Source organism: Microcaecilia unicolor, chromosome 6 (genome assembly GCF_901765095.1).
Source record: "Microcaecilia unicolor chromosome 6, aMicUni1.1, whole genome shotgun sequence".
NCBI classification, from domain to species: domain Eukaryota; kingdom Metazoa; phylum Chordata; class Amphibia; order Gymnophiona; family Siphonopidae; genus Microcaecilia; species Microcaecilia unicolor.
Genome location: NC_044036.1, coordinates 11,413,401 through 11,433,842, shown reverse-complemented (window position 1 = coordinate 11,433,842; position 20,442 = coordinate 11,413,401). Strand labels below are relative to the sequence as shown.

Genomic DNA, 20,442 nt, shown 5'->3' with positions numbered 1-20,442 from the left:
GGGTCAGTCTGCCAAATATGGATAGTCTGTCCTGATGCACGCATCACTTCTGCCTTTCAGCACCCAGTGAGCCACCATGGATAGCTCTGTGAGGTCAGAGGTTGGAAGCATCTAGGGTCCCAGGAGCCATCAGGGGTGGCTTTGTGGATTCAGGAGGTTTGTGGAGTGAGGGGTCCTTTTACTAAGATGCGCTGAAAAATGGTTTGCGCGCGGGTTTCGGGTATGCGCTGATCCATTTTTCAGAGCGCCAATAAAAAAAAGGCCTTTTAGTTTTGCCGAAAATGGACGTGCAGCAAAATCAAAATTGTCATGCATCTATTTTGAGTCTGTGACCTTACCGCCAGACACTGACCTAGTGGTAAAGTCTCACACTGTAACCGGGCAGTAATGACCTACACACTCGGCTTTACATCCGAAAATAACATTTTTCGGCCGCGCACCAAAAGTGAAATGACTGCAAGAGCCACATGGTTGCCGGGCAGAAACTCCATTTTGGCGCACGTTGGACGTGCATAGACGCTTACGCGGCTTAGTAAAAGGGCCCCCAAGTTTGTGGAGCGAGTGGTCTAGGCTTCACAAAGGTGATTTTGTGGTTGTGGGATCCAGGGCCCAGTGGGGAGACTAAAGTCTCCAATGACCTATTACTGGCTAAATCCAGAGGTCAATATTCCATCCTCATTTTTCTTGATCTTTCCGCTGCTTTTGACACTGTTGATCACAGCATACTTCTCGATACCCTGTCCTCACTTGAGATTCCAGGGCTCTGTCCTTTCCTGCTTCTCTTCCTACCTCTCCCTCCGCACCTTTAGTGTTCACTCTGGTGGATCCTTTTCTATCTCTCTGCCTGTCGGCATACCTCAGGGTTACTACTACTACTACTACTTGACATTTCTAAAGCGCTACTAGGGTTACGCAGCGCTGTACAATTTAACATAGAAGGACAGTCCCTGCTCAAAGGAGCTTACAATCTAAAGGACAAATGTACAGTCAGTCAAATAGGGGCAGTCAAATTGGGGCAGTCTAGATTTCCTGAAAGGTATAAAGGTTAGGTGCCGAAAGCAACATTGAAGAGGTGGGCTTTGAGCAAAGATTTGAAGATGGGTAGGGAGGGGGCTTGGAGTAAGGGCTCATGAAGTTTATTCCAAGCATAGGGTGAGGCGAGGCAGAATGAGCGGAGCCTGGAGTTGGCGGTGGTGGAGAAGGGTACTGAGAGGAGGGATTTGTCCTGTGAGCGGAGGTTACGGGTGGGAACGTAAGGGAAAATGTGGGTAGAGAGGTAATGAGGGGCTGCAGACTGAGTGCATTTGTAGGTAAGAAGGAGAAGCTTGAACTGTATGCGGTATCTGATTGGAAGCCAGTGAAGTGACCTGAAGAGAGGGGTGATATGAGTATATCGGTTCAGGCAGAATATAAGACATGCAGCAGAGTTCTGAACGGATTGAAGGGGGGATAGATGGCTAAGTGGGAGGCCAGTGAGGAGTAGGTTGCAGTAGTCAAGGCGAGAGGTAATGAGAGCGTGGACGAGAGTACGGGTGGTGTGCTCTGAGCGCAAAGGGCGAATTTTGCTGATGTTAAAGATAAAGAAGCGACAGGTCTGGGCTATCTGCTGGATATGCGCAGAGAAGGAGAGGGAGGAGTCAAAGATGACTCCGAGGTTGCAGGCAGATAAGACGGGGAGGATAAGGGTGCCATCAACTGAGATAGAGAGTGGAGGAAGAGGAGAAGTGGGTTTTGGTGGAAAGACAATAAGCTCGGTCTTGGACATGTTCAGTTTCAGGTGGCAGTTGGACATCCATGCAGCAATGTCGGATAAGCAGGCCGATACCTTGGCCTGGGTCTCTGCGGTGATGTCTGGTGTGGAGAGATACAGCTGGGTGTCATCAAGATGATACTGGAAACCATGAGATGAGATCAGGGAGCCCAGGGAAGAGGTATAGATTGAAAAAAGAAGGGGTCCAAGGACAGATCCCTGGGGAACTCCAACAGAGAGCGGGATGGGGGTGGAGGAAGATCCATGAGAGTGTACTCTGAAGGTGCGGTGGGAGAGATAGGAGGAGAACCAGGAGAGGCCAGAACCCTGGAACCCAAATGAGGATAGTGTGGCAAGAAGTAAATCATGATTGACAGTGTCAAAAGCGGCGGATAGATCAAGGAGGATGAGGATGGAGTAGTGGCCTCTAGATTTGGCAAGGAACAGGTCATTACAGACTTTAGAGAGTGCCGTTTCTGTCGAGTGTAGAGGGCGAAAACCGGATTGAAGCGGATCAAGGATGGCATGAGAGGAGAGAAAATCAAGGCAGCGGCTGTGAACAGCAAGCTCAAGTATTTTGGAGAGGAAGGGTAGAAGGGAGATGGAGCAGTAGTTGGAGGGACAGGTAGGGTCAAGTGATGGTTTTTTTTGAGGAGAGGTGTGACTACGGCGTGCATGAAGGTGTCAGGGACAGTTGCAGTGGAGAGAGAGAGGTTGAGGATATAGTAACATAGTAACATAGTAGATGACGGCAGAAAAAGACCTGCATGGTCCATCTAGTCTGCCCAAGATAAACTCATATCTTGAATTTGTACCTGTCTTTTTCAGGGCACAGACCGTATAAGTCTGCCCAGTAGTATTTCCCGCCTCCCAACCACCAGTCCCGTCTCCCATCACCGGCTCTGGTACAGACCGTATAAGTCTGCCCTCCCCTATCCTAGCCTCCCAACCACCAACCCCTCTTCCCCCCACCTGCTCCGCCACCCAATTTCAGCTAAGCTTCTGAGGATCCATTCCTGCTGCACAGGATCCTTTATGCATATCCCACGCATGTTTGAATTCCGTTACCGTTTTCATCTCCACCACCTCCGCGGGAGGGCATTCCAAGCATCCACCACCCCTCTCCGTGAAAAAATACTTCCTGACATCTTTTTTTGAGTCTGCCCCCCTTCAATCTCATTTCATGTCCTCTCGTTCTACCGCCTTCCCATCTCGGAAAAGATTTTTTTGCGGATTAATACCTTTCAAGTATTTGAACATCTGTATCATATCACCCCTGTTCCTCCTTTCCTCCAGGGTATACATGTTCAGGTCAGCAAGTCTTTGGTCATACGTCTTGGAACGCAAATGCCATACCATTCTCGTAGCTTTTCTTTGCACCGCTTCCATTTTTTTAACATCCTTCACAAGGTACGGCCTCCAAAACTGAACACAATACTCCAGGTGGGGCCTTACCAACGACTTGTACAGGGGCATCAACACTTCCTTTCTTCTGCTGATCACAACCTCTCTCTATACAGCCTAGCAACCTTCTCGCTACGGCCACCGCCCTGTCACACTGTTTCGTCGCCTTCAGATCCTTGGATACTATCACCCCAAGATCCCTCTCCCCCTCAGTACCTATCAGACTCTCCCCGCCTAACACATACGTCTCTCGTGGGTTTCTACTCCCTAAATGCATCACTTTGCATTTCTTCGCATTGAATTTTAATTGCCAAACCTCAGACCATTCTTCTAGCTTCCTCAGATCCCTTTTCATGCTTTCCACTCCCTCCCGGGCGTCCACTCTGTTGCAAATCTTAGTATCATCCGCAAATAGGCAAACTTTACCTTCTAACCCTTCGGCAATGTCACTCACAAATATATTGAACAGAATCGGCCCCAGCACCGATCCCTGAGGCACTCCGCTACTCACCTTTCCCTCCTCCGAGCGAACTCCATTTACCACCACCCTCTGTCGTCTGTCCGTCAACCAGTTCCTAATCCAGTTCACCACTTCGGGAGCTATCTTCAGCCCATCTAGTTTATTTAAGAGCCTCCTGTGAGGAACCGTGTCAAAAGCTTTGCTAAAATCTAAGTAGATTACGTCTATAGCACGTCTATGATTCAATTCTCCAGTTACCCAATCAAAGAATTCAATGAGATTCGTTTGGCACGATTTCCCTCTGGTAAAACCATGTTGTCTCGGATCTTGCAGCTTGTTGGCTTCTAGGAAAATTCACTATCCTTTCCTTCAGCATGGCTTCCATTACTTTTCCAATAACCGAAGTGAGGCTTACCGGCCTGTAGTTTCCAGCTTCTTCCCTATCACCACTTTTGTGAAGAGGTACCACCTCCGCCGTTCTCCAGTTCCTCGGAACCTCTCCCATCTCCAAGGATTTATTAAACAAATCTTTAAGAGGACCCGCCAGGACCTCTCTGAGCTCCCTCAATATTCTGGGGTGGATCCCATCCGGTCCCATGGCTTTGTCCACCTTTAGCTTTCCAAGTTGTTGATACACACTCTCTTCTGTGAACGGTGCTATATCCATTTCATTCTCAGGTGTACTTTTGCCAGTCCCTCGTGGTCCTTCTCCAGGATTTTCTTCAGTGAAAACCGAACAAAAGTAGCTATTTAGTAAATTGGCTTTTTCTTCATCATTATCTACATAGCGGTTCGCTGTATCTTTTAGTCTCACAATCCCCTTTTTAGTCCTTCTTCTTTCACTAATATACCTGAAGAAATTTTTGTCGCCCCTCCTTACATTTCTAGCCATTTGTTCTTCCGCTTGCGCCTTCGCCAGACGTACCTCTCTCTTGGCTTCTTTCAGTTTCATCCGGTATTCCTCCCCGTGTTCCTCTTCTTGAGATTTTCCATATTTCTGGAACGCCAACTCTTTAGCCTTTATTTTCTCAGCCACTTGCTTGGAGAACCATATCGGTTTCCTTTTCCTCTTGCTTTTATTTACTCTCCTTACATAAAGGTCTGTGGCCCTATTTATTGCTTCTTTCAGCCTGGACCACTGCCCTTCCACTTCCTGTTCGTCCTCCCAGCCCATCATCTCCTTCCTCAGGTATTCCCCCATTTTACTAAAGTCAGCACGCTTGAAATCCAGGACTTTGAGTTTAGAGTGGCCGCCCTCCACTTCAGCCGTTATATCAAACCAAACCGTTTGATGGTCACTGTTTCCCAGATGTGCACACACTTGCACATTTGACACACTATCCCCATTTGTGAGCACCAGATCCAGCATCGCTCCCTCCCTCGTGGGTTCCGTCACCATCTGTCTGAGCAGAGCACTTTGGAAAGCATCCACGATCTGTCTACTTCTTTCCGATTTGGCAGACGGAACCTTCCAATCTACATCCGGCAGATTGAAATCTCCCATCAACAGAACCTCTTTTTTCTTTCCTAATTTTTGAATATCTGCAATCAGATCTTTATCTAGTTCCTCTAATTGTGTGGGAGGTCTGTAGACAACACCCACGTGGACAGAAGTTTTATCCTCTCTTTTTAAGGTGATCCATATTGCTTCTTCTTTTCCCCAGGTCCCTGTCATTTCAGTCGCCATGATATCATTCCTCACATACAGAGCTACTCCTCCACCTTTACGACCCTCTCTATCCTTCCTAAATAGATTATAGCCTGGTATGCTTGCATCCCATTCGTGGGAACTGTTGAGCCATGTCTCTGTGATTGCAACAACATCTAAGTCTGCTTCCACCATCAGGGCTTGAAGGTCATGAACTTTATTGCTTAGACTATGAGCATTTGTGGCCATTGCTTTCCACCTATATTTCTTGGTATGTGTTTTAACATTAGTGATTTGGGGGTGTCTTTTCACTTTGGGTACCTTCATGTCTTTTTGTTCCAACTTTATTGCTTTTTCCTCTGCTTCAGTTCTATTTCAGGAGCATTACAGTGCTGTAATGGAGCAAAAGAATTCTTTAGTGGCAACACTTGTGCGGGCGGATGCTTCTGTGTCACATGACGAAGTCTGCCTGAGCCTACTGTGAACCATCTGTTCTTATGTGGTTTTATTCTTTGAGGGAGTGGTGAGAAGCTATTTCTCTGTGCAGTCCTAGAAGCTGGTTTAATTGTATCCAATTCTTGCATTACTTTACTGAGCTCTTGTTTAAAACTAGATAGTTGAAGACAGATAGGGCAAGCTTTAAGTCTCCAGATGATTGGCCTTGAAACTAAAGTACCACAATTGTTGCAGAGAATAAAAGTCATGCTGATTTCTTGAATTGGGTATGAACAGGTGTACTTAGTTGGGGTTAACAGTCTGTAAGACTGCCTGTGTATGATGAAGTCTGTACGACTACCTGTGTATGATTAAGTTAATGAGGTTTGGTTTGTCTATAAATGAGTGGAAAACCCTGGGGTGCGTGGGTGGGATTATAAGTCCCAAGTGCCAGCTAACTACTGTGTTAAGGCAATTCTCTGGGTGGGACCAGAATTTTCAAATGATTTAACTTCCAATTTTGCCCCAGAATATAAAAAATAAGCTTTCCTTGTTGTAATATAAATCCAGATATTCCCAATAATTATATCAGTTTCAACAATATGACAGATGGAGGGGGTGACAGTATGAGAGATGGTGTTAAGTAAGTTGGTGGGGATGGGATCAGAGGAACAAGTGGTGCATTTCGAGGAGGAAAGAAGGCAGGCGGTTTCCTCCTCGGTGATATCAGGAAAGGAGGAGAAAGAGGTCTGGGTTGGTTGGTTGAGGGAGAGGGTTGAAGGGTGAAGAGGAGGAGGTAGCTTGGTAGTGAACTCAAGGTTGATCTTTTGCACCTTGTCGCGGAAGTAGTCAGCCAGTGATTGAGGTGAGAGTGAGGGGGTGGGTGGGAGCGGAGGGCACTTTGAGGAGGGAGTTAAGGGTGGCAAAGAGACGACAAGGGTTGGCGCTGAGAGAATTGGTCAATTGGGTGTAATAGTCCTGTTTGGCAAGGAATAGGGAGGACTGGAAGGAGGATAGCATGAATTTGTAATGAAAGAAATCTGAATGGGTACGAGATTTCCTCCACAGGCGTTCAGCAGATCGGGCGCAGGAGCGAAGGTAATGGATGCAAGGGGTCAGCCAGGGCTGGGGATTAGTACGCCTTGTGGGACGGGAGATGGATGGTGCAAGGGTGTCCAGAGCAGAGGAGAGAGTGGCATTGTAAGCGGAGACAGCCTTGTCGACAGACTCGGAGGACATGATGGAAGGGAGGAGATTAGAGATAATGGAGGATAAGGTGGGAGGGTTGACAGCCTGGAGATTCCTGGAAGTAGTGGTTAGTGTTGGGCGGGACTGCGGGTGAGGGTGATGAAGTGTGAAGGTGATCAGGTGATGGTCAGAGAGAGGAAGAGCTGAGGCGCAGAAACTGGAGGGTGAGCAGGTAGAGGAGAGGACGAGGCCAAGACAATGGCCAGATTGGTGAGTAGAGGTGGTGGAGCTCAGTTGGAGGTTGAAGGAGGAGGTTAGAGTGAGGAACTGTGAAGCGTATGAGTCGGATGGGTTATCAGTGTGTATGTTAAAGTCTCCAAGAATGAGGGATGGGGATGAGGGCTCAAGAAAAACAGAGAGCCAGGCATCGAAGTCGGTAAGGAAGGAAGATAGGGACTTATCAGGGGGGCGGTAAATGACTGCAACTCTGAGTGGCAGCGGGTAGAATAGACGGATGGAGTGAACTTCAAAGGATGAGAAGCAGTGAGACTGCGGTAGGAGGAGAGGTTGAAAACTGCAGGAGGGCGAAAGTAGTAACCCGACGCTGCCACCACGGCCAACTGGGCGGGGAGAATGGGAGAAGAGATAGCCTCCATGGCATAGGGCCGCGACTGAGGCAGAGTCGTCAGGGGTGAGCCAGGTTTCAGTTAGGGCGAGGAATTGGAGAGAATGGGAGATGAAGAGGTCATGGGTAAAGGAGAGTTTGTTGCAGACAGATCGGGCATTCCATAGGGCGCACGAGAAGGGGAGGGAAGAGGGGGAGAGGAGGGGAATGGAAATGAGGTTGGAGACATTCCGGAGTGGTCTGCATAGATAGGATGAGGATTGGTGTGGGGGACCTGGATTGGGATTGATGTCCCCTGCGGATAGTAGGAGAAGGAGTAAGAGAATACGAAGAAGGGTAGGGGAGGTAGGGCGACAAAGGCGGGATGTGCATAGGAGGAATGGAGATGGGTCAACAGCAGGAAGGAAATGTTGAAGGTTGAGGGCTAAGGAGAAGGAAGGCGAAAGGAGAGAAGGTGAGGTGATGAGGGTAAGGGGAGGGTAAAGTGTAGCAGCAGTGCAAAGTGTTTTGGGGTTAAGAAGTAGGTTGGGAAGGGACAGCATCAGGAAGAGAGTGTGGATAGGGGACATGGCAATGCAGAATTGGATTGCTGGAACACTGGAATGTTGGAATGGGTGAAACTGGTAGGCTGGGCTACTGGGGGAAGGTGATGAATTAAAAATAGATGTAGTTGGAAGAGGTCAGTAGTGATAATTTGGCTGTAGGGAGGCTATTTAAGAGATGTCACTCTAGGGGTGGAAGGGACTAAGCCTAAGAGACAGAGATGTTCTCTGCAGGGAGACTCTCTCTAAAAGGTGGCTTCTCTGAAAAAGCAGTTGGTTTTGAGGCTGAAATCTGCTCTCCCCAGAAAGAACTAGTCACACCCACTAAGTTTGAAAACTTAGTGGGTTCTGTTCTTGGTCCCCTCCTCTTTTCTATCTACACTTCTTCCCTTGGTTCATTAATCTCATCCCATGGCTTTTCCTACCATCTCTATGCTGATGACTCCCAAATCTACCTTTCTACCCCTGATATCTCACCTTGCATCCAAACCAAAGTTTCAGCATGCTTGTCTGACATTGCTGCCTGGATGTCTCAACACCACCTGAAATTAAACATGACCAAAACCGAGCTTCTCATTTTTCCCTCCTAAACCCACCTCCCCACTCCCCCCGTTTTCTATTTCTGTTGATGGCTCTCTCATTCTCCCTGTCTCCTCAGCTCATAACCTTGGGGTCATCTTTGACTCTTCTCTCTCCTTCTCTGCTCATATCCAGCAGATCGCCAAGACCTGTCATTTCTTTCTTTACAACATCAGTAAAATCCGCCCCTTTCTTTCCGAGCACTCTACCAAAACCCTCATCCACACCCTTGTCACCTCTTGTTTAGACTACTGCAATCTGCTTCTTGCTGGCCTCCCACTTAGTCACCTCTCCCCTCTCCAATCGGTTCAAAACTCTGCTGCCCGTCTCGTCTTCCGCCAGGGTCACTTTAATCATACTACCCCTCTCCTCAAGTCGCTTCACTGGCTCCCTATCCATTTTCGGGGGTCTGCTATTTTGTTTTTATCATCATTTGTAGGGTTACTATATTTTGTCCCCCAAAAAGGACACATGCTCCGCACCCACCACACACCCAGTCCTGCCCCCTTTTCACACCCTACCCCGCCCCCTTTCACGCCCTCACTCCGCCCCATCACATTTTCCCCTCTCCCCTGTCACACACACCGTCACCCCCTCCCCTAACCTTACTACTGCCCTGGTGGTCTAGTGACCTCTTCAGGGCAGGAAAGAGTCCCCTCTTTCCTGCCCGGAGCGCTGCCCTGCATGCTTCCTTCCTGTTGCTGATCTCGGCGCCGATTCAAAATGGCCGCCGAGAGTTGAAGTCTCACGAGGTCACTTCAACTCTTGGCGGCCATTTTGAATCGGCGCCGAGATCAGCAACAGGAAGGAAGCATGCAGGGCAGCGTTCCGGGCAGGAAAGAGGGGGTTCTTTCCTGCCCTGAAGGCGGAACAGGTCACTAGACCACCAGGGCAGTAGTAAGTAAGGGGAGGGGAGGCTAGCAATCTGCACGTTTGTCTGGATTTCTGGACAAACGGGCAGGCTGGCAAAACCCACCCGGTTGCCCGGACATGTCCTCAAAAAGAGGACATGTCTGGGTAAATCTGGACATATGGTAACCCTAATCATTTGGGATCATGTGAATTTTAAGTGTTAAAATGGGTCATATTGAATAAAAGTTTAGGAAACACTGCATGAAAGAGTCCTGGTCAAACTATTCATGGAGGAATTCATTACCAAATCACCTACACCATCTGATTAACTATTGACCACTAGGAACCAATGGCGTACCTACATTTGTTGCCACCTGGGGCGTAGCATATCCCCCCGCCTCCCGGCAGAGCACCCCCCCCCCCCCCCGTCTCCGAGCAAGGAAGGTGTGTGCGGAGCACCCACACAGCTGTCGGTTCAGCCGATCCCCTGCCCTCTCTGATGTAAACTTCCCGTTCCAGGGCAGGGGACCAGCACAGCCGACAGCTCCACACATGCTCCACACCCCCTCTTGCTGCCTGCACCCAGGGCGGACTGCCCCCACCGCCCCGAAAGCCAGACACAAAGAGTCTTTTGCTCAGCTTGGAGACTGTACCACCTGTTTTCAGGAGCAGATCGATGGTAAAGCCAGGCCCTGAAGAGGTTGAGAGGTTCTCTTTAATGAACTGTTCCCAGTATCAGAGCTCAGCGCCATATGTCTCCGCACCTCAGAGGCAAAGAGCTTCTCTCTCTTAGCGTCTGATCCAAAATCTTCTCTTGGGTACTTGCTTGTCTTCCAGGCCTATGACTTTTCCCTGCCTTCTAGGTCACATCTGCTCTTTTTCTAATTTAGGCCTTGGCTCCAGCACAATGAGATGGGAAGGTTTTCGTTCAAACTTTGGATTCCCTGCTAGACTAGAACCTGCTACTAACTGTCCAATAAGGACCTGAGCTATGAAGAAAGAACCTGAGCCAAAACAGCCCAAGTTCAACTGCAGGAACCAGGAGGAGCTTTTCACGTTGATATTCGAAAGGAATTATCCATAGAACGGACACTGTCCCCTACCCATGAACTTTCAGTAGTATTAGCTGTATAATGCCACTGAAAGACCTTACAGACCGCCCTGGCATTATTCGGACAGGGCCACCAAGTGGAACAAGGCCTGGACGGTCAACCCGCTACCCGTACAGATGTGTGGTTTAATTTCGATCAGCACAAAGACTATCCTAAATTAAAAGGATTAGCTAAAACAGATCTACCACTCCAGATATATTTAGTGCCACTCACCCCCTCTGAATAGGAGGGCTGAATACAGGCGTTTAAAAATCCACTGGATAATGGCTGTATTCTGTATATTTATAAAAGTGAACGGGTGTAAGAGACACATATGCAGTACAAACCTTTGCCGCTGTTATACTCTAATACTACTACTACTTAACATTTCTAGAGCGCTACCAGGGTTACGCAACGCTGTACAGTTTAACAAAGAAGGCCAGTCCCTGCTCAAAGGAGCTTACAATCTAAAGGACGAAATGTCAAGTTGGGGCAGTCTAGATTTCCTGAATAGGTGCCGAAGGCGACATTGAAGAGCTTTGAGTAAGGATTTGAAGATGGGCATTTGTCCTTTAGATTGTAAGCTCTTTGAGCAGGGACTGTCCTTCTATGTTGAAGTGTACAGCGCTGCGTAACCCTAGTAGCGCTTTAGAAATGTTAAATATTAGTAGTAGTAGGCGAGGCAGAAAGGGCGGAGTCTGGAGTTGGCGGTGGTGGAGAAGGGTACTGAGAGGAGGCTTCTTAACCCTGCGTACATCTAGTAGCGCTATAGAAATGATAAGTAGTAGTAGTAGTTAACCCAGTCCTCAAGGCATACCTAGTCCCTTCAGGTTTTCAGGATATCAGCAATGAATATGTATGAGCTCGATTTCCATGCACTGCCTCCTTTGGTATGGAAATCTATCTCATGCATATTCATTGTGGATAGCCTGAAAACCTGATGGGACTAGATGTGCCTGGGTTGAGAAGCATCGCATTAAAGCTTTGAGCCTGCATTTAATTGGAACAAAAATGTCCGATCAGTACCAGGTCCAGAGTTTCTCATAGTGCATCTACACATGACACAAGCACAGTGAAGGCCTCTTTTCTCCTTCCAGAAACCACAAGTCACTTTTCCTTCTTGTTTTCTGCCGTTCCACCCCATCCCTGGACCACTCTTGCCCCATGCTGGCAGCAGCCACAGTATAAAGTGGCCTCTGCCCCACCTCACCTGAAGCCAAACTTGTCCATGGCAATGGCGAAGTGTCGCGGCTGGTCATAGCAATGGTAGAGGTTCCGGTCATCCATGGGGACCAGGTCAACATCACTGAATATGAAACAGTCGTAGGGCTCCTCCTTCAGCGCCTCCAGGAAGCCGATATTCAGGAGCTTGGCTCGGTTAAAGGTGTCCTCGCCATTCTGAGAGGGAGAAGGAATAAATACATCTTTAGGAGGGGCTTCTTAGAGCAAAAGGGGGAATGGAGCCTTTTCTGTCTAACGGCATCAAGACAAGCACAGCAGAAACTCAAAAGCATCAGCCCTCTGTCAAAGATTAGGCTTGCACACCAACCAAGTGTCCCACTTTCGTGTGCAAGAGTGGGAAACTTCCACCCAATACAGCATTCAAATGTCTCTCCAGGAGAAGAAACAGGAGATGAACTCTGCCAAAACACACAGGCAAACTCATCAGCAGGGTTCATCTAGGGAATGAAGATAAAGACTCGAGTTCACTCAACTTGGCCAACTTGTCAGGGGTCGCCAAATTCTTCCAATGTATTGACTGAACCTTGGTATGTGATGAAGTTCTACGCCACACAGTATAAAGAGTTTCTCTATTGAATCTCATTGATTTTGTTTGGAAAAATCTGGCAACCCCTGATGAAGGCTAAGCTGAAACTTGGCCGAGTTGGGTCCCTTTCCAGTAAAAATCATTTTGGTGAATTTCCATCTGTTTCTTCATTCCCTGAATCACCTTTGCTGTTGAGTTTGCCAACTGCCTCTCCCGACAGAACTGGTAACAGGTTCAAACCCTGCGAGCCGTTACATCCTGCTGCAGATTTCACCACACAAGAGATGAGCAGCAGGAAGCGCAAATGACAAAGGTTGAACCTGCTCCCTCCCCTGCCCCCCCCCCCCCCCCAAATTCTGAAGCAGGAACCTAAATGAAGGGTAGAGTGGGGCAGGGCAGGAAGAAGCAGAGAGCTGGTAATGGCAAATTTCCCACTTGGGAACTCCTCCCTCTTAGCAGCTCTGAGCGGAGCCTGTGCAAGGGTCATGGGCACTCTAAGCACACCTTCAGCCTTACACCTCCCTCCCTTAATTTCAGTCCCCTAGCCTGCAGCTCCCCCCCCCCCCCTCCAAATTTTAATAATTGAACTCAACCATCATGATCATAACACAAGTATCATGTAAACATGTATCGTAAGCTGATAGATCTTTGAGATGTGTCGCTGTCAGGATTTATTGTTTTGCTCTGACTTCAACTACTTTTTCCAGTCCCCCAGAAGCTGCCACCTTAGGCAACTACCTAGTCTTGCCTAATGGTTGGGTCGACCCTGCTGTGTCTTTGCTACTTTTCCCCCCCAGTGAGATAATTGCAAAGGACGTCAATATAAATCAATATATGCATCCAGCTTCTCCTACATCTGCACGCAACTATGGAATGCACTACCGAATGCCATAAACACAACGCACGATCTGGCAGCCTTCCGGAAATTACTAAAGACTAACCTGTTCAGAGAGACTTATCAAAAGGATCCTTCATAAATGACCTGGCGTCAAAACTTGACCAGAACAAGTTAACATTGAACTCTTGTATTTGGTTACTTTAATCACATTGTCATTACTGAACATTATACATTACCCTTGATCTCAAATACCTGAAATGAATTGTATATCTATTTACTTCTAATTTACTTTATATTTTCTGTACTTTAATTGCAATAATATTCTGTACTTCTCGTTCCGGAAATGGCGATCGCCATTACGGCATAATGTAAGCCACATTGAGCCTGCAAATGGGTGGGAAAATGTGGGATACAAATGCGGCAAATAAATCACTCTTGGTGTTACCCCACTGCACACATAGACTCAAGGCTCTGATATACCTACAAAACCAAGGTGATAAATCCCACCATGAGATGGTGCTAAAACTAGGGTTACCATACGTCCGGATTTACCCGGACATGTCCTCTTTTTGAGGACATGTCCGGGCGTCCGGACGGATTTGGCCAGCCTGCCCGTTTGTCCGGATTTCTGGACAAACGCTGGCGGGGGCGGGGCGGGCTGGTGGGACTCCCCTCCCCTTACTCTACTATCCCTGGTGGTCTAGAGGTATCTCTTCGTCTTCGGGGCAGGAAAGAGCCCCCTCTTTCCTGCCCGGAGCGCTGCTGCTAGCTGCCCTGCATACTGTGAGTCCGGCTCTCGGCGTTTCAAAATGGCCGCTGAGAGTTGAAGCAGCCTCTCGAGACTTCAACTCTCGGCGGCCACTTTGAAACGCCGAGAGCCGGGCTCACAGGATGCAGCTGGCAGCAGCGCTCCGGGCAGGAAAGAGGGGGCTCTTTCCTGCCCCGAAGAGGTACCTCTAGACCACCAGGGATAGTAGAGTAAGGGGAGGGGAGGTGACAGGGGGGGGAGTGGAGATGACGGGGGAGGGGGTGACGGGGGCGGGATGAGTGCGTGAAAGGGGCGGGACAGGGACATGAAAGGGGCGGGGCAAGTGTCCTCTTTTTATGAGGACAAAAAATGGTAACCCTAGCTAAAACCAGGCCTGGATTAGCCTGTCAGGAAAAATCAGATCCAGCTGGTGCCCTCTCGGGGATCGGCTTCCAAATTTACAGGATTTCGGACAGAAAATGTCCATTAAAGAGCCACCCACCGAGGGATGCCTATCCAGGGTTACTCTGCTCCCTGCTGTAGGGTGGCGCTTTCCCCATTTCAAGGGCACTTGCAAACACTGCAGTGCAGTAAAGCAAAGAGGACACGGCCGGTATTAAACATGCTGGGCCCAGGGCCGAAATTTAGAAGGGAGGACCCAAAGCCCACCAACAGGCTGTTTCTCCTTCACAAGTAGGCAGGTTTGGGGGCCCCCAGTCCCATGAGAGACCAGGGCCAACTGCCCGGTTTACTCCCCCTGAAACCAGCCCTGTAGGAGGGGCCCCATACTTGAGTCTCTTCACAGCCCATCCGACACAGCGGGCAAAGTACAAGTTAAAAGGTTTATATTATCAAGTTGGCAGTCAAAACAAATAAAATGATCCCCCATCAAGATCCTGTTTCATTTTCTCTCTCTTTTTAAAAATCTTTATTTATAAGTTTTTAGAATAATACAATAATAATAATACACATATGTGTAAGAAATGAACAAGCTCCATATGGTGTATCCAATTAATCAAACATTTTCAAAGACTAAAATAAAAGCAACAAACCAAAAAAAAAAAGCAAAAAAAAAAAATAGTAGGTTAAAGCAGAACAGTATGAGCATATGATTAAAAGGAGTTGGTTTTACCTAATAAAGTTACACACAAATATCACTTAACATAGTTGTCTAGCGGTGCAACGAAAAGCTACGAGAATGGTATGGGATTTGCGTTCCAAGACGTATGAGCAGAGACTTGCGGACCTGAACATGTTTACCCTGGAGGAAAGGAGAAACAGGGGTGATATGATACAGACGTTCAAATATTTGAACAGTATTAATCCGCAAACGAACCTTTTCCGGAGATACGAAGGTGGTAGAACGAGAGGACATGAAATGAGATTGAAGGGGGGCAGACTCAAGAAAAATGTCAGGAAGTATTTTTTCACGGAGAGAGTGGTGGATGCTTGGAATGCCCTCCCGTGGGAGGTGGTAGAGATGAAATGGTAACGGAATTCAAACATGTGTGGGATAAACATAAAGGAATCCTGTTCAGAAGAAATGGATCCTCATGAGCTTAGCCGAGATTGGATAACAGAGCTTGTAGTGGGAGGAGGGGCTGGTGGTTGGGAGGCGGGGATAGTGCTGAGCAGACTTATACGGTCTGTGCCAGAGCCAGTGGTGGGAGGCGGGACTGGAGGTTGGGAGGCAGGGATAGTGCTGGGCAGACTTATACGGTCTGTGCCAGAGCCAGTGGTGGGAGGCGGGGATAGTGCTGGGCAGACTTATACGGTCTGTGCCAGAGCTGGTGGTGGGAGGCGGAACTGGAGGTTGGGAGGCGGGGATAGTGCTGGGCAGACTTATACAGTCTGTTCCAGAGCCAGTGGTGGGAGGCGGGGCTGGTGGTTGGGAGGCGGGGATAGTGCTGGGCAGACTTATACGGTCTGTGCCAGAGCTGGTGGTGGGAGGCGGGGATAGTGCTGGGCAGACTTATACGGTCAGTGCCAGAGCCAGTGGTGGGAGGCGGGGATAGTGCTGGGCAGACTTATACGGTCAGTGCCAGAGCCAGTGGTGGGAGGCGGGGATAGTGCTGGGCAGACTTATACGGTCTGTGCCCTGAAGAGCATAGGTACAAATCAAAGTAGGGTATACACAAAAAGTAGCACACATGAGTTGTCTTGTTGGGCAGACTGGATGGACTGTGCAGGTCTTTTTTCTGCCGTCATCTACTATGTTACTATGTTTTACGGAAGGACAAAATATGACCAAATTTTATGGCAGCTGTTTCCTCATAATGCCTATTTAATTTTCTGATTCCCATTTCATTCCTGAGGAATAGTCATGATCCTCAAGCATGAATACAGCTTGGAAAGCTAGTGAAGAAATGATGTTCACTGGAGTCTCATACAGGGAGTCACACTGATGCAGGGAAAGTATGAATACAGCACCGACGGCTGAACAGGAAACTCTGGGAAGAAGAGGTTTACGAGCAAGGAAAAGACATTCCAAAAAATGTAAGAATGCTAGAACTGGTGAAAGAAAGGAGTTTTAAAAATGAAGCAAAGACAGATCCGGAATTAATGACGAAAAAAGCAGGGCACAATCCACAATGCGAGTAAACCTAAAGTTTTAGTATTATACTAGACTCAAAACTTACATGATTTGGTCAGGAAAATGTTTTTTTAAGTTACGTTAGCGACGGGCTCTTTAATCATCTCTGAGCTCCGATAATTTTAGAATTGGTCCAAGCAATTTTATTACCTCAATTATTTATGTATTTATCCAGTCTACAGTATATCAATGTGTTCCACTGAAAACCTAAAGAGAATAAATCTCCACAACAGTAATAAAGCTGTTTAAAGATCTACAAAATAGGAAGAAAAATCCTCAAAGAGCTGTAAGCCAAACACGGCCTATAGAGCTGACAAGATCAATCTGATCTGCTTTTTTTTGACAAAAACTTTCCATTTCATATAAGGTCCAAAAAAATAGCATCCAAATAGGGAGGTAGCTGCTTGCCCCAGGATTGGTAGAATGGAATGTTGCTACTATTTGAGGTTCTACATGGAATGTTGCTACTCCTTAAGATTCTGAATGGAATGTTGCTACACTTATTTATTTATTTAGATTTTGCTCACCCCTTTTTCAGCTGTAGCTCAAGGTGAGTTACATTCAGGTACACTGGATATTTCTCTGTCCCAGGAGGGCTCACAATCTAAGTTTGTACCTGAGGCAATGGAGGGTTAAGTTGTTGGAATGTATTGTATTTTACATGCATTGCCTGTCACCTATTATTTCTCTGTGATTACTCTGTGACCTCTGATGTGAACTACTTAGAGAGGTCACACAGCTATGCAACTTCCTGTGGGGGTTAGATGCAGCACATGCAGCACATGGAGCACATGGAGCTCATGTTCTCTCCTAACCTGAGAGGATCTATGGTGGTGTGAGCATCCATTACCATCTAAGCACATGGAAGGAGCTGATAATACAAATGTATAGTAATATGTAAATATAAGCCTGTCTGATTATAATCTAACTGCAAACTGTGAGTAAACAGATGTTTTGTTACTTCAACTTTAAAGTGACTCAGCAGTGAATTATTCAGGGGTGAATGAGAGAGAGATGAAGAAAGAAATTAACATTTCTAAAGCTGAAGCTGTGTGTACTAAGATCTGCTAATTATTTACTACAAATAATCCAACAAAAGGGTTATGGGCCCAGGGCCAGGAATTGAAAAAGAAGAGAAATATTACCAGGCAGAAAAAAAGGCCACATTTTTCTCTTAAGTTTTAAAGGAAAGATTCAGTCTGTCTCTCTCTCCCCCCACACAGCAGACAGAAGGCTAAGAAAATGGCTGAGGGAAGAAATTCACCATTTTTCTATTCTCTCAAGGTGCCTAAATTAACTGAGTTTAATTATCGGCAGTGGGAACTAAGATTCATATGTCTCCTTCGAGCAAAAAGATTAAATATATGCTTAGACCAAGACAGAACAGCTGAAAATATGGCTGAATGGGACAATGCAAACTATTATGTGAAGTGCATGCTTTTGGAAGCTCTCTCAGAGAAACAAGCCATATTAGTGGAGGGAAAAGATACACCAAAGGACATTTTATATAAACTGAGAACTATGTATGCAACTACATATGCAAAGCAGCAACCAATTTGGCTGGCAGAGTTGAATGAAACCAAATTAAGGGATAAAGTAAATGTAATGATCACATTATGCATCTTATGTCTTCATTTCAAAAGCTAGAACTTTCTGGAATTCCCATGTGTGATGCATTGAAAAGAGCATTTCTTTTTACCTCACTATCAAAGAAGTTTGATGTTTTTAGGTCTGTAAATGAGGCCATTGAAGGGCAATCTTTTGAACAGGCAACATCAAAACTAAGGCAGGAATGCATAGTAAATGATTCTGAGGAGATGTGTTCTCAAAGCAAGTCAGAGAGAAATGAAACAAATTTCTTGGCAAAGAACAGAGGAAGGCGGAGCTATGGGAAAACTCCACCCAAGGGCAAGCTGATTTGCTACTCATGTGGAAAGGAGGGACATGTATCTAAATGGTGTAAGGAAACACAAAACACTCCCTCTAGCTCACCTAAGCCAATGGAACTAAAGAATTTTCAAACCAGGAAATGTATGAAGGACAAAGATAAACACAAGGGTTTTCTAATGGCAGAAAATCTTTGACTATGGTAAATAATAATTCAAATGAAAGTACTTGGATTTTGGATTCGGGGAGCACATGCCATTTAACCAATTGTAAGGATTTCTTTCAGGAAATGTGTCCAGAGGAAGGTATTCTTAAAACTGCAAACGCAGGGACTGCTAAGATCCAAGCAAAAGGTATTGGATTCTTAAAATGCAAAGTATCTAATGAAGTTAAAGAAATTCCTGTAAGTGATGTCTTGTATATTCCCCAAGCAGTTTGCAATATGCTTAGTGTATCTACATTAGATAAGAAGGGATTTGTGATTCATTTTGAAAACAGTAAGTGCACAATCTCTAAAAATGATGAAGTGTATGCTGAAGCTTTTATGCATAATGATGTTTATAAGCTGAACATTTCAGGTGAAGCCTCACATATGGCGCAAGTAAGGAAGAATGATGGTAAATGTAGTCCGGAAATCTGGCACCGCCGCCTGGGACATCGTGATTTTAAGGTGATCCAGGATATTTACAGTAAGCAACTGGCCACCGGCATTCAGATAAGTGCAGATGCTGGTAAAATGGAGAAATGCATAGACTGTGTTACTCAAAAAGGTGTAAGACCCTCATTTCCTGCATACACAGGAAATAGGAGTAATAAAGTGCTGGACTTAATACACAGTGACTTATGTGGACCGTTTAATATCCCATCATTGGGAAATAACAGATTTGTGCTAATATTCTTGGATGATTTCTCTAGATATTGTGTGGCCTATTTGCTGAAAGAAAAAAGTCAAGTCACAGACATGCTGAAGAAATACGTAGCCATGGTGAGCAATAAATTTGAAAGAAAACCAAAGGTTCTTCAGACCGACAATGGTGGTGAGTTCACTTCACAAAGCATGCGCACATTTCTAGAACAAGAAGGCATTCAGCATATCACAACAGTAGCTTATACACCAGAGCAAAATTCTGTTGCAGAGAGAAAATTTAGGTCACTTGTGGAAATGACCAGATGTATGCTGTCAGATAGCAATCTCCCTAAAAGACTATGGGGGGAAGCCATTCTCACAGCAGTGTACCTACAAAACAGAATGCCAACTAAAGGCGCTGAGCGCACACCACATGAGACATGGCATGGTAGGAAGCCAAACCTGTCACACATAAGAACATTTGGAAGTACAGCATATGCTCATATACCAAAGCAAAGAAGGCATAAGCTGGATTCCACAACAGAAAGGGGCATTTTAGTTGGCTATGCTCCAGGACACAAAGGATATAGAATTTTGAATCTGAAAACTGGCATTGTTGGCATAAGACATGTTACATATTTTGATGAAAACAAAAGGGTTGATAAAGGCTGGATTATCCCAGATGAGCCTTATCATCCAGAATATGAAACTAGAACCATAGTAGACATGCCAGTGTATATAAATGCCATACCAAGGCAGATGTCTGAAAGCAACTCACCTGTATCTAACGAGGAACAGGCAGAGGAAGCAGACACAGAAAGGATCATTGAAGAAGACAGTACAGTTGGAGAAGGGGAATCAATTGGAGAAGAACTCTCAGATTTAGAGGATGCGGAAAGGTCAGACCAACCTGTTGTCAGACGCTCATCCAGGGAAAACAAAGGTGTTCCACCCCCAAGACTGTCTTACCTAACAAAGTCAGCAGAAGCTCAAGAGCCCTTAACATGGGATGAGATTGAGAAAATGTCAGCAGAAGAAGCTGCTGAATGGCATAAAGCTGCACAAGAAGAAATTGATGCATTGGATAAAAATAATACTTGGATTCTTACAAATTACCTCCTGGCAAGAAAGCTATAGGATGCAAATGGGTATTCAAGTTAAAAAGGAATGCACAAGGAAAAGTGGAA

At 46.4% G+C, this 20,442-nt stretch overlaps 1 protein-coding gene across 3 annotated transcripts in view; it reads right to left on the bottom strand.

Moving 5' to 3' along the window:
- The window catches only part of LOC115472011 (beta-1,4-galactosyltransferase 2-like), a 236,794-nt gene that overhangs the window by 14,845 nt on the left and 201,507 nt on the right, over positions 1–20,442 (bottom strand). For all 3 annotated transcript variants that reach the window (XM_030206039.1, XM_030206040.1, XM_030206041.1), the window contains exon 4: positions 11,785–11,972. In XM_030206039.1, the coding sequence (XP_030061899.1) occupies positions 11,785–11,972 (188 nt within the window). The remainder of the gene's footprint in view (positions 1–11,784; positions 11,973–20,442) is intronic.